General features: G+C 38.7%; 1 protein-coding gene across 1 annotated transcript in view; it reads left to right on the top strand.

Annotated features, from left to right (window-relative positions):
• Nucleotides 1-14874, top strand: part of TET1 (tet methylcytosine dioxygenase 1) — a 77125-nt gene that overhangs the window by 53727 nt on the left and 8524 nt on the right. The window contains exons 7-10 of the mRNA XM_009325808.1: nucleotides 1767-1975; nucleotides 2937-3087; nucleotides 6633-6722; nucleotides 7192-7329. Of these exons, the coding sequence (XP_009324083.1) occupies nucleotides 1767-1975; nucleotides 2937-3087; nucleotides 6633-6722; nucleotides 7192-7329 (588 nt within the window). The remainder of the gene's footprint in view (nucleotides 1-1766; nucleotides 1976-2936; nucleotides 3088-6632; nucleotides 6723-7191; nucleotides 7330-14874) is intronic.

Raw genomic sequence — 14874 nt, 5'->3', positions numbered from 1 at the left:
TATTGATACTGGGGGTTGCCCCGACCCAGGTGCAGGACCTTGCACTTGGCCTTGTTAAGCCTCATGAGGTTCACGCAGGCCCACTCCTCGAGCTTGTCCAGGTCCCTCTGGATGGCATCCCGTCCCTCTGGTGTGTCGACTGCACCACTCAGTTTGGTGTCATCTGCAAACTCTCTGTGGCTGTGACAGTATACTAATTCTGTTTGCCTTACTGAGGAGGACACTGTGTCAAATGCATGCTGAAAATAAAAGAATAAAGTGAACTAAAGTGTAGGCTGAGATTTTATATATGCTACTCTCCTGATGACAGCATTAAGACGGTGTTGCTGTTGTATGAGTTTAACAAGTGTGATGTTTCCATAAAGTAAAGGGAGGCGGGGGGGAGCGATTGGTTAAAACACTGTGTGGTTTGGGGATGTTTAAGGGTGAAAAGATCTTGGAACCATCCCCAGTAACTTCAAGCTGCAGAAACTGGAATAGAAATAAAGAAATAAACTGGAGACAACTAAAGAGTAATTCAAGAAATGATAGGTCAGCTAAAGCCTTACTAAGTCCATTACTTAGAAACACAGTAAGAAATCTGATCTGTAATCACATCAGGCAAAATCTTTGTAAGCGGTACGCAGTTTGTAGTCATATTTTGGATTGTACCAATTACTCGGATAACCACAAGTTTAGTAACATAAGCAAATGCAGTCAGTTTTACTTTTGCTTATATATATACACTTATAATACAATATACATATAATTTATTGTAGAGTTCAAAAATTTATTTGATATAGTCAGGCACTGGAAAACAAATGACAAGTTGGAAATTAACGGAGTTACATCGGTGTTAATGTAACTAAGAAGTCACAGGCTTTCAAGTTGGAGGCCTCGTACAGACTATACTGGCTAAAACACGTTTGAAGAATAATAAACATATTTTCAAAGATTATGTTCTTGTATTACTTAGCTTTAATGCATTTTTTTGGTCGTCTTACAATGCAACTCCATTTCAGATTGTGATAAAAACCTAAATAAATGGGAGTAGGACTGTCTAGCTTTTTTCTTTTCTTTTTTTTTTCTCAGTTCAGTGATGTGCTGTACTATTTCATATTGTGCTAGTCTTTGTGTTTTATGGATGAGGTTGACAAAGATTGCTTTGTCTATCATACAGTTTAGTAAAAACTTCAGCATTCTGCTAAGAACTTTAGTGTAGGTTGTCTAGGGATGTGTTCTGAAAAATCTCACTGCTTCCTTTACTAAGAACACAGTTTATTTTTATCACCTTCTTCTAATCTTACTTTGCAAGGTGGGAACCATTTTATGTACTGACATGTAACTGGTAACCATCCTAACCCATGTATACATGTGCTTTTGTGATGTGCTTTTATGTACCTGCATTCTGGGTTTTGGCAATATGTTTTCAGTATTATTTTCAGGGTAACTGTTAGGTTTGCAGTGGATCTGTTGTCTCAGGATTATTATTTCCTTCTAGTGGTTATTTTCCTCTTAATCCATCTTCTTTATTGTTTGTGTAGAACACCTAAAACTTTCCTCTTCCTGTAAAAATGTACTGCTATTTCTTCTACAGGTAAAAAGGCAACGCAAAATCAGTGTGTGATGCTGTTCCATGCCCAGAGAGTGTCCATGCTGCTTGCTGATGGACACTCTCTGGGCAGCAGTGTTTATCTTACTCTTCCAGGCCCTACATGACCCAGGGAAGAGTAACGCATTATGTGTTTCCTACGCTTATCTAAGAATAAACGAAATGATTCTTCCAGGTGATACGAAGAAGTAGCGATGAGGAAAAGTTGCTGTGCTTGGTACGTCAGCGTGCAGGACACCACTGCCAAACTGCCGTCATAGTGATTCTCATACTGGCCTGGGAAGGGATCCCTCATCTCCTGGCTGATACGCTGTACAAAGAACTGACGCAGAGTCTCAGAAAATACGGCTGTCCCTCCAGCCGTAGATGTGCGTTAAATGAAGAGTAAGTTACTTTAATAGTAAATGATTGTTGTGTTGCCTTTTGAATGTTCTGCAATAAATAACTTGAGATTTCAATAGTTTGACTAATAAAATAAATATACAAAAGCTCATTTAAAACTACAAACCACTAGGTGTCATTTCAGTATAAGACTTAGTTCCTGGCTTTTCCTAGAGACCAGGCTCTAAGTGATAGTTGTACACGCTACACCTAGGGAAAGGGGTGGCAATTAACTTCTCTCCTGGCTTTGTACAAGCTGCCCAAAGACAGTCAGTGTGCCCTTTGCACACATGGCCGTATTAAAGAGCTGCTAAGAAGGTGGTATGTGACTTTTTTAAATAAATGAGAGATTGAACACTCAAAGTTAGGATCTTCCTCTCTGTGCCTCTGAGAGGAATTTAGTTTGACTAGATGATACATTGCAACTGCAGCTGTGGAGCAGTACTGCCTTTGTGCTGATTTTTGCGTAGCCCACATTTAACAGACACTAATAACTGTACAGTGACCTGAATCTAATGCTTGTGTTCTTAAAGGGTTGGGCTGAGTAGAGTTGTTCCACTTTGAAAGTTAGATCAATTTGGAGGTAAATGGTATTGCCGCACATAACAAAAAAATTTAGGGGTAACCTTTAGTAGCAGTGGTATTTTCTTGGATAAAAATTTTATCCAACTGGAGAAGTCAAAATCAAAGTAGCATGGGTATATTTAAATAGCTATAACTGAGTGTTACGTATTTCCCAGAAGTGCGACTTTGGGGAGTTGAGACTGTCTTTATGGGGAAAAAAGTCAGTGCTCTACATATGAATATTTCCTTAACAAAAGATCTGGTTAAACCATGTATTTTATAAATTCCTGTGTTGTTATGCTATGTATTATAAAAGAAATAGTAAATAGCATTGACAAAAAAAAAAAAAAGAAGAGCTGCGTTGTCAGCTGACTTGCTGTATCTTTATTTCCTTTCATAGTCGTACTTGTGCATGTCAAGGACTTGATCCAGAAACTTGTGGAGCGTCATTCTCATTTGGCTGTTCATGGAGTATGTATTTCAATGGCTGTAAGTTTGCCAGAAGCAAAAACCCCAGGAAATTCAGGCTTCTAACTGATGACCCTAAACAAGTAAGATTTGTTTTATTTATTTTATTGTTTTGTTTTCCTCCAAATACTTATTCTGATGATTTTCAGAGCTAGAAATGAAATCTACAGATATCCACCCCTTCTCTCTCGCACATGTATGCATAGCTTATCACACAGGCACCCAAATAAATGTTTTGTAACTAGTATTTATAATTTTTCCACTGTATGAAAACTCAGTGTCATTTACTATGTATTTAAATACCCTAAAATTATCCTTAAATGCTTTTCTGTATGCATATTTAGCTCCACTGTGTAACTCTCTATGAAATGTTAATTCTTTGTAAGTATAAAATGCAGCTAAAGGTTTTTCTAAGCACCAAGGCTGCACCTCAGAGATTCAGTCCTTTTGCCTTGTCATAGAAAATTTTGCACCTTGAGTTGCACTGCTTTCACACTGCTGTCTGACCAGCTGACAACTTGGTCTTCTGTCTGCTACCTAGAATAAACTGTTTTTTCTGTGGACAGCATGTTTTTTAAACACTCTTGAAGGAATGAATACACTAAAATATGATGCAGTGAAATGATACTGTAATTGCTGCTTATGAGTATTAGTGATGACATAAAGCGAGATAGCACAGAAAATATGGTGATGGGTTATCTGAAGTAAGAATAAAGGTACGTCACATAAAGGTGCGCACAAATAAATTATGTGGAGCAGGAATAAAGGCATCGTAAACTCGCAACAGCTGCCTGATGAATATATATTCCTCAGGATAACTGGAAAGTGCCTTTTGTTCTGACTGTAGATGTCTCTAACCCCACTTCCCTGTGGAACTCCTAGATAAAAGTATCACATCTTTACTAGCACATTTGGCATGCTTTAAGAGACATATACTATAGGGCAGTCAGTTACCTAGTTCTCCGTTTGGGTTACCCTGCCAATAATCTTTCTCGGCTCCTGAACTCCACTGCTGCCAGCTACAGAAAAGACCTAGCTGGTTGAAGTCCAGACAGTAGCGGAGGTATTCTTGCATTTTTTAAAGTGTAGTGTGCACATCCGTATGTACACACAATGTGAAACATTAATTGTTTCTTGGAAGAGAGAGATGTCAGTTGATTGACTGGAGCTAAACATTCCTCCCAAGTCCCAATTTTTTCCTGAAACAGTTGATGAAGCATCTTTTATGCATATGTGCATGAACACAAAACCCTCAATCTCCGCTGAGTTGTGCTGTCCACTCGCATTGTGGGTATTCACAAACTTCATTAGTGCTTGAAGTGGGGAACTTCTGCCTCAGCAGAATGGAGCACGCATGGCCCTTCTGCCCTTCTTCTCACTGAATACAGGACTAAGGCAGTACAAGCTGAAAATAGCCCTGCTTGTCTCAAGAGGGAATTTGTTTTATAAATTTTCAGCTTATAGGAAAATGTATTTATTGGGCATTCTTTCATTTCGGGAATCCTGTTCCTTCTCCTCTGTCCTTTTCTATTCTCTGTGATCCTCTGTTTTTAGGTTCTCCCCCTGTGTAATGCTGTGCATGGAGCATTCTGTGCATGTGTTTTCTCTGAAGGTTTTTAATGTTTTTAATAACATTAGGTGGGGAATCAACAAAGGCAGCAACCTTCATATGTACTGTCTAGTGAAATACTAGGCTGTGCCAGATCTCTTATGAGAGAGCTCAAACAGATCTGTCTTTCATCAGAATGCGCTTTGTGAGACTGCAAGCTCTGTTGGTGGCATCACTTCCTCTGAGTCTGTGAAATGACCACCCTGAGCTCCATTTGGACACTTAGTCAAGCACAACGGCATTCACAGCAGCATCTAGAAATGATACCCAACGCTGTCTGGCATTGCCTGTTCACTTGACAGGTAACCTGTAAATTTTTGGAGGAGAATGCCTTCTGTCAATCACAGTGTAAAGACAGTTGCCTAACAGAGAAGATTACTTAACCAGGACATCTTCTAGATGTGTGATCTAAAAGTGCATTCCCTTTATTTCTCCTTTTCCATGGAAGTTGTTTTAAAGCCTCTTTGGATTCTGCAGCTGAGAGGGGATGAGGGTTGCACAGCACACAGGTACTCCATAACTGTGTGTGCCTGCGAAGGAAGCATGTGTACCCTTAGCCTACTGTTGTGCAAAAAGCCTCCAGCTGTAGGCGAAAGTGGTGCTTGGGCACTTGCAGTGTGTGTGTGTGCAGGTTGTCAATGCATCTCAAAGAAGTGAACTTACTGGTAAATAATTTTTCTCTTCATTTGGTTTTGTCATTAATTTTTCTAGCAGATACTTCTTTTAGCTAAATATTGGATATTGATGATTTTGCAGATGACATAAAGCTAGGAGGTATAGCAAATTAAGAAGATAGTTCGAAGTCCAGAAAGATTTGGATCATTTGAGGCACTGGATGGAGTGAGATGAGGTTAAGGGTGTAATATACCTAGGTAAGAATAGTACATAGGATAGATAATTAAGGATGCATTACCTTCAATGCAGTTCACAAAAACTTGTGGTAGTAATCAACAGCTGATAAACTGGCTATAGTATGAGTTAAAAATACAGTATACTTTTGTAATGTAATCACATTGAAGAATGTGAAAGTATGCTTATATGTTTATATACATTGGTGTTTACAGTATATGGTGATAAGTGTGTGTTTGTTTTTTTTTTTAAACAAAATAAAATAAGCTGTTGGTTTTTGCCACTATACAGTATGCAAAACTGAAGCTGTGATTGTCTCTCCAAGCCTGGCCCTTGGAGGAAAACAAAGTAGGGAGTATGTCACCATCCTTTTCTTCCCCAGTTGATTGGTGACTTTCCTGGAAAAGCAAAAATTTAGGAAAAGAATTTAGGGATTGTTTCTATAAATAAGAGCTTAAATGTTACACTGCTGTAGGAGCCCACCTAGCTAGTTCCATGTTTATATGGTTTACTCCAAGGAAAGGAATATTACTTCCTAATCTAGTAGATATTTCCATAAAGTCCTGAGTTTTACACCTCCAAAGAACAAAATATTTATCAAATGTTCCTGATAAGAGTTCTGTTCCAATGTTAGAAACATACCTCTTCCCCTAAGAGCTGAAATTAATGTTAAATGCTATTGGGAGTTACTCATATGACTAAAAGAAAAATAAGGTGGAAACCTAGGATTCTTTTGGAAGGGCTGTATTGACATAAATTGAGGCCCCATAAGCAAAACCCTAAAAGAAGACCTGGAGTTCCATCTCCACTCAGGATGTGGTATAATTTTTCTCTCCTAGATGTTACTTATCTATTTTGTGTGGAACTTACCTCATTCCTTGACTGTCTATGTATAGGAAGCGGGAAATGATGCAGAAATCAGTTCCTTGTGTGTTGGGTTTCTTTGCCCCAGCAGATATCCTCCATTGTTATTTGGTTGACTTATATTTAACAATTTTGGTATTATAGTCATGCAAAAGTAGGCTTATTTATGGTTGGTGACAAAGGGCAGCAGAACAGAAGTCAGATTAATAACATCCAAGACAGAGGCTAACTTGTCAGGCATCTCTAAACTGGATTAGATTCTTTTAAAGCAAATTACAGCGCTCTAAATGTTGCCTTTCTCTGCAGGAGGAACTTCTTGAAAATAATTTGCAAACTTTAGCTACTGATGTGGCTCCGGTTTATAAAAAGCTTGCTCCTGAAGCTTTCCAGAACCAGGTAGGTCTGTGACATTCAGCTAGTGTAGCTGTAGCTCTGAACAGGCAGCTTAGTTTGAAAACAAGATGAAACCCCGAAGTATGTTCATGGGTAGAAGCCGCAGACCTCACAGATGTGGTGAATCCCCTTACTTAGTTACAGTGGCTGCTTTATTTGGTTAGTTTTAAAATACTGCATCTTTCTTATTTCAGTTGATGGTTAAGTTATGCCCTGAGCTGTGCATATGTAGGAGGCTTACAGGTCATACTGTAAATAAAATGTTTTTATTATTTAAAGACATTTTGACTCTGGCTGAGCCAATTATCTCATTGACATCCTGTCCTAAGCGTTGCGTGTTTCATAGGAAAACACATGCTTTCCGATCATCCTTACTGTCTGCATTTATTCTGTCACAAGCGCAGTTGTGGCTCATGGGGTTCCAAGTCACTCACTTTCAGTCCCAAGTACCTGTAGTTTATTTTACTTTTAGGTGGAAAATGAACACATGGGCCCAGACTGTCGGCTTGGATCCAAGGACGGTAGGCCTTTCTCTGGTGTAACAGCTTGCATAGATTTCTGTGCCCATGCCCATAAGGACACACATAACATGCACAATGGAAGCACTGTGGTATGTACATGGGATTTTCTCATTTGTACTGTTTACTGTTGTGATTACTGTGTGTTTTAAAATGCTGCTTGATTTAGTGGGTACGTTTGCATGAAGTTTTTTAAGGTATTATGAAATTAACTGCATGCTCCTATTTATAAATTCCCATGTTGTTTGAATCTATTTATTACTGTCCACAAGAGGACATAAGTTCATCCTATTACAGAACAGATCAAGAAAGGTATGGGAGTGATCCTGCCTACAAAATACCTTAATTCTTTTTAAGACACCCAGGCCCTTTGGAGAGGACCGGCCATAGGACAGATAAGCTATTCACAGTAGAGGTTTGATGTTCAAAGGCAAATAATTATCTAACCCAGGAGTTGTACGGATTTCTGTAGAGTAAGAGCTAAAGCAAACTCATTATTAATTTACCTCCCCCAGGCTCAGTTCTCATCAAATTCACTTTTTCTTGCACTGTGCGCTTACCAGGCTTCATGTTGGTATAGTTACTAGTCAGAAAGTAAAGAGTATGAGATCGTGGGGTAGATGGTGGAGTCGGGTGATTATTACGATCTTTAAGTCTCAGTATGAAAGGAAAACCCACAGACGTGGTTTATTTAGATGTGGTCATTGTATTGGATACCTTGCTGGATTGCTAGTGAGAAAATCAGTTGGGAATTACTCACTTGAGTGATCTTTTAGAAATTGAGACCATAGTTGTGAAGAAAGACAATCTCAAAAGAGAAAAGATAAAATAAAACTGACAATCTGGGGTTTTTTAGTAGTTAGAGCATTGTAACGCTCTAAATAGCTAAGATGACTTCTTGTACATCAGTGGAGGTAACATTTGAGAACAATTTCTCTACCAAAGGATGCATATCTGGAAAAAAGAAATCCATCTAAAATCTCTGCCTGCTTAGAAACAGTCTTTTTTAAAATCTGGAAATGAGAATTTGATTATTATGTTGCTGCGATTGAATAAAATGTTGCATTTACACATATACTTAACACAGCATTTGTATGTAATAGCAATGAAATGACTGGAACAATTGCTTAATACTAATGGTGTGCTTGGATGTTGGGCAAATGGCTGTTGCTTTAAAGTATGGAAGCAGGTCTTGGAATTCACCCGGAATGCCAGCCTTGAATAGATTAATATTTTTTCCTAGCATTGAATGCCACTTATATGCAGATATTTTACAAGAAAATGCTGGAAGCGTACTTTGCAAAATATTAGTAAGATGCTGTGAGTAAGCTCGTGTAAGTACAGTCACTTCAAAGCTTCTGAAGCATAGGAATTCAAACCTCTTAAAGATCCCAAATTTGAAAATGAGACTTCCTTTTCATAATGAACTGCATGGTATACTTTTTAATGAAATTTAATTTAGGCATTCCAAAAAGAATATTTTGTTAAGTGCTACATTGCCTCTTAACTTAAAGACAAAATGAAATGGAAACTGAGTCTGCTGCTCATTCTGTCATACTGGATCCCAGAAAAGATGTAACTTACGACCAGAAGTGGCTGGAGGGACAATTAGCCCTTGTTTTTTGAGGAATTTATTGGGGAATAGTTCTATGAATGTGTATTTATCTGTAATCATCTGATGTTATTTCAGCTTCAGATTATGCTTGCTAGTGTTGATATTTCTTTCTGTGGATTGTACGTGGTGTACAATAATTCCAAATCTAAGCCACATGGAAAATTATGACCTGTGTAAGGTATCTCACTATGTAGGCCGGAACTTAAAATTGTTTTTCTATCAAGTTCTGCCAAGTTTTGTAAGTCTTGCAGAACATTATCAAATCATTGTAACTGCTGAAAACTATACCTTGGAATCTGATTTTCATCAGATAGCTCACTCATACAAATAACTATTGCATACCTGATAATTCTCTTTATTTAGATTTGATATATCTTTATTTTAATATACTTGCAACAAAGGGCTATATATAAATAGGAAATAGTTGCAAGTATTAACACTCAATTTATATACTTGAATTGGGGCATCTGGAAGGTGAATTAGACTTCAGAGTTACCTAATGATCTATATATAGTCTTCACAGTGAGAAGATATGGGTGTGATTCATAGGACATACAGAGTTTGCTGTCTGTCAGTCTATCTGGGTATATAGTTACAGTGGTACATAGTGGAATCCTAAAACAAAGAATTTTGTTGTTTTGCAAACAGGGTTATAGGACATGCTGGGCTTTCTTCAATCTGGATCAGTTTGATGATGATCAAAATTAGGGTTGTTAATTTTAGCTTACCACCAAATCTGTTAATAAAATAGGAAAGCTAGTGGTAAGAACACGAAAATAAATTACTGCGTGTGATTCTAGCCTCTGTCTGGTCACCTCCTGCATTCCCGTCTAGTTCCAGAAGCTGCTTTGGCTACCTACTTAGTTTAAAATACACTATGATTTCTTACAGAACACTGGTAATAATGATGGAGGCGTCTTTTACATCTTAACTATGACATATTTTGTCTGTAAAATGTACTACGTGCAAGTAATACATGTAACTGAGGTGAGAGCTGTCATATAGATGATTGTTTTCTGGTAATGTGGTAAGAAACAGAATGAGAATGATTTGCACTGCCTTACAAACCTCAAACATCCCTAACTACTATTTTTCTCTTGTATTTTGTTTATTTGATTTTTTTAAATGGTAGTCACACTTTACAGTTTTAAGTCTGTACAAAGTGTACTTGTCATCTTGCGCCTTGTTAGTGTTGGTAAGATTTCTTCCCTTCCTTCTTATTCTGACACAAAATCTTAATTTATAAAACCTAAAGTTCCTCTAGACTAAAAAGGTTAAAATAAATACCTTAGAAGATGGTATTTGTAAATGCTGCCAGCTCTGTCACCACTACTTACGGCGTGACACCTTTTCATTTTCTCCCTTCAGTTGTTGGTGAATCACTTTTACCACAAATATGAAAGGAATGCTGCACAGTGCACAGACAATAAAGGAAAAAAACAGAATCTATTTAAATTATTTAAACCAGACTCAGACATGAGTACAGCAAAGCACTTAAATGAGTTTAATGATAAGCGTGGAGTATACTGTATACTTAAAAGAATATATTGTCTCATGAGCTGCCAATAACAATTTCCTTGCTCTGTCTCTGCCAGAATTTCAGAAAAGCATTCTTGTATTTTTCTGGGTATACATGTTTTGATGATCAGCTGCATGATTTGTATGTGACTCTGAAAATAAACGAGGCTGTCATTTTTGTTAGCGGGGGGGGGGAGTTTTGGAAATGTCTTCTGTAGATACAAGATAGCATAGTACATCTTAACTTACAAAAATTGGGGATTACCGTAGGAGATTTGATTTTCTGAACATCTTTCCTGCCTAGCAAAAACGCGCCCTGAATTTAGCAGAGCTACTTTTTGGTAGAAAAGCTAAAAATAAAAATGAATATTCCCTGTTTGCTCTGTAGTAGAATGAAAGCGCTTGGCAATTCTACAGAGGTGTAAACTAACATGTTTATGTGAAAGAAGCAAAAGTAATTTCTGCCTATGAATTGAGTTTTTTTAAGAACTTTTAAGTCAATAAATATACCATCCATTTTTCCTCAGACTCTTTTGTCATCTTTTAACGTTCTCCTAAGGGCCACTGATGTACATTACAACTGCAGTGTTAGGGTGCAGTGTTCCTTGTGGATATGAAGCTAGACTGTAAATGAGCAGCACGCAAATAAAAGCTTTATAGTTATTAATGGAGTCTGTAAGTATTTTTGTTTCTTTATTGGATTAGCTGCAAAGGATCACATTCTTCATACCTGTGTGAATCCATTTAAATCACTGACATATGGGGTTTTACAGTGACTAGAACAAAATGGTTTAACGAAGACTTCACTAATTCTGTAGCATGTATATGGCTGTTTCTCATCCTAGGGGGCACGTTGCCCTTTTTGCTGGGGTTGAGGAAGGAGAGAGACCAGCCGCAATTATGTGTAATCGTTGGTGCCACACAGTCTGTAGCAGGCACTGTGAAAGAAGGGGAGGAAGATAAATCTATGCTCCAAGGGCAGCTACAATATAAAATTTATTATTGGCAGCAGAACTAAGTAGTGTCAACCAGCGATCCATCAACAAACTGTTCCCGATTTATTTGAAAAAAAAGAACAACCCTCTGCTCTTCCAATAACTTACTGTATTTCTGTAGTTATAGCTCATCAAGTCATTGCATATAGGTCCAGGCCTTTGCAATAAATGACAGAATGTCTCTGTGAATGGTTAGACTACATTCTGGACCATGTCCACAGCTTGTTCTGTGAGCTACGGAAGCACTAGGTGCTTAAATCGGTGGTTCAGATTACAATGAATAGAAAAGATAAACCCCACAGGGCTGTAAAGGAAGGATTTTTGTTACTGTTCTTTATATTGTGAAAATGGAGAAACATTAGAAGTTCACTCTACTAACCTGCGAGCTCCCAGGCAGTGGTTTGTGTGTCATACCCGTGTTACAGCACATGGTACAGAAATGCTGTCTGTTGACACTTCCTATGTGTGTCTGTAGTGGTCAGATGGAAAATACATTTGGGGTTCCCTTCTCTGACTCTGACTTACGCACACTTCCTCAGGGAATAACAGGCCAATAAAACGACACAGTTTGTCCCAGCTGTAAAGGAAAAGCAACGTTGTCCGTATTTGTAATGGTAAGCAATGATGATGCAGCAGCACCTCAGAGTCCCAAATGGCACCCGCTGCTTTCCGTCTGCTGAGGGAAGATGAGTCTAGGAAACTTGATTCTATCTTTCAAGTTTAGAAAGGCTGTTTGACTGCTTTGCTGAAACTTGAATTTAAAACATCTGTTCTTACGACCTAGTGGAAAAGGCTACATAATTTCTACATGTGGAGTTCAAGAGGACAAAGGCAGATCAGAGAGTCCCAGAATAATGCACCGGGAGCTGTGTGGCTATGGATGTTTCTTTGCAGATCTGGGGAGGGAATTACACCGAGTTCATGAGTGCATTTTAAGTTTAAAAAAAAAAAAATTTGTTTTACGGATATGCAAGATTTACCATGACATCACTAAACCCAGAATAGGTAATGGTTTTGATCACCAAGCACACTGGAAACCTAAACAAACCACTTGGCCAACATTTCCTTTGGCTTTTGAGCATCCTGGATGATTTAGCTGCGTGTTCTGGAAAAAGTATTTAGAGTAGCAGGATATGCAGCTTCACTGTGTAAATGGGCTTTAACAGAGTCCATGATTTTCTCATGTTCGGGTTTAATTTTGGTCAGTTTGCAGCACGGTATCAGTACCGATGGAAAATATTGCTTTTGACTTCTCAGCGATAGCTTCTCTTTAAGTTTCTTAGTGGAATATTTTGCACAGATTTGAATATTATTGGCTTTTGAAACGGATGTTTCTCATTTGGTGGATTACTCTACTTCAGCTGTAAATTGCTAGCTTATCTCTAGGGCCTTAATTCATAGCTGGTTTCCCCGTAACGTTAACTTTGCAGTTATCCACTTGCCATTGTGTCCTTCCTTTTATATTGAAATACATTATGGGGAACACTGACCTTGAAATTTTACATATATTAAATTTGCTGTATTGAGGCTGTAGGTGTACTGGTCTTCAGGTTTTTAACACAATTTTTAATATACGGGAATGTCTCAATTCTATGTATTCTAACTCAGTATTTAATATATTGTGTGTGTTGGAGTTGACTGTACTTTCAACATAGTTCTGCCAACATACTGCAGCCCTCATCTTCTTTAGTTCCTCAGAACAGGTCTTTAGCTTTCTTGTTCTAAAGAGGCTTTGTTGGCTTTGTGATAGTGATAAATACTCGATTTTGCTTAAAATAGGTTTTCCTTCAACCAGTATGAGCTTTGATTTTTGTCTCTGCTTGTATGCTCTCCCCTGGGGCAAGCATTGTAAAAATGTAGAGTTAATCTACCGTTGCCTAATTGCAACGGTCAGATGAAAGATGATTAATACATTTCTAAGAATAAATCTTTTTAAGGAAAAGAATAAATCTAATAAACGTACAAGATCAGTTTTCCATGAAAGTGTCTGGTGAAATGCATGAAAACTTAGAACCGTAAATTGGATGAGGGTCTCGGTTTTCAAAATAAGCAAGATTATGGATTGAATCTTCGAGATTTGGACGTTTTTCAGACTAGCGCATGGGTCCAGACACAGGCTGGACAGAATATTTTAAAAGATAAGTGAGAATCACGTAGTTTCTGATGTGAACAAGTGGGAGCTAGGCCCCTCCATGCTTATTGGATTACTGCTTTTGTTTCTAATTTAGAAGGGGCTGAGAACATGAGTCATATGTAATTGTGCTCTCCGTGTGTCCTACCCTCTTTCACCCTTCCTGAGTAACTTGGAATCTGCTGGCAAATTTCAACCAGATTTCACTGAACTTTGCAGAAACTTAATTGTCTTTGGAGATTTTTAACCTCTCGTTCCAAGCTGTGGAATGTCACTGCTGAGTGGGGGAGACAGATACGGGTAGGCTCCTCCGCTGAGGAGGCGGCAGGGTCCTCACAGCCGCGGACCCAGGTTAATCCGCATGCACCTGCTGGCCTGGAAGCCGGGAGGCACCGAGCTTCAGCCGGGCCCTGCTTCTGCTGGCTGGTGCCCAGCGGAGGTGGTTGCAGGGCCCACAGGGGAGCAGGGATAACGGCTCTGGGGTTGGGCGTGTGGGAGCGCGGGGACGGAGATGTCCGTAGGGAACCAGGCGTCATTCGCTGCTCATGGAACAACTTGTTGTTTTTTCTAAATCTTCCTCGTAGTCCAAAGGCTGCCCAGTAGAGGTAAGTACGCATGGAGCAAGCACATCGGTAAACGCTACTCATCAGCTTCTAATTGCCCCTTCACTTTGCCTTCTTAAGAGCCCTTCTCTCGATCCTTTCAAAATGCCACCTGAAAAGCTCTTCTCCTTTGTCTGTGCCCCTCAAATTTTCTCCTTTTGCTGCTCTGCAACTGTCAAGCTTTGCATATAGCTATTTGTAAAGCCCTAACCACCACCTTATTGATTTAGGATTTTTAGTTTGTGATTCTGTAATTTCATTATTCTGGAAATAATTGTGTGATGCCTTGATGTGAAAGCTGTGCTATAAAATAAAAATTGTTTGTTTTTTTCCCCGCTAAATAATAATAATATTATTCTCCCCTGGAATGTTAGGCATGGTGACAAGATCCTGGGAAATTGGATTAACTGTTTATGACAGGCATCACATTCAGCCTACACAATGATGGAATGATAACGTTTCTATTTAGGAGTATCATCTCATCCTTGGGTGGCGCTCTGATTCCCATATGTGTGTAGTTAGAAGCTCCCCATGAAACAGCAGCTTAACTAAGCCATGATAGTAATGCATGGCTTTCTAGTAATGTAGCGAAAACCAGTAGCCTCTTACGATTGTAATCGATAAAACTATAAATGGCGTGACTGTTTGTACACGTGCTCATGCGTGTAAAACTGTCGCCATCCCTTGGAAAACACAGAATGAAACCAGCAAGCATACTGCTGGTTTTAGCGCTTCTTTTCAGCTGAAGGGTTAATATTAGTAATGGCCGGAACTCT

This window comes from Pygoscelis adeliae, unplaced genomic scaffold (assembly GCF_000699105.1).
Source record: "Pygoscelis adeliae isolate BGI_AS28 unplaced genomic scaffold, ASM69910v1 Scaffold4, whole genome shotgun sequence".
In the NCBI taxonomy this organism is placed as follows: Eukaryota; Metazoa; Chordata; class Aves; order Sphenisciformes; family Spheniscidae; genus Pygoscelis; species Pygoscelis adeliae.
Note: the sequence above shows the minus strand (reverse complement) of the source record. Positions and strands in the feature narration are given on the sequence as shown.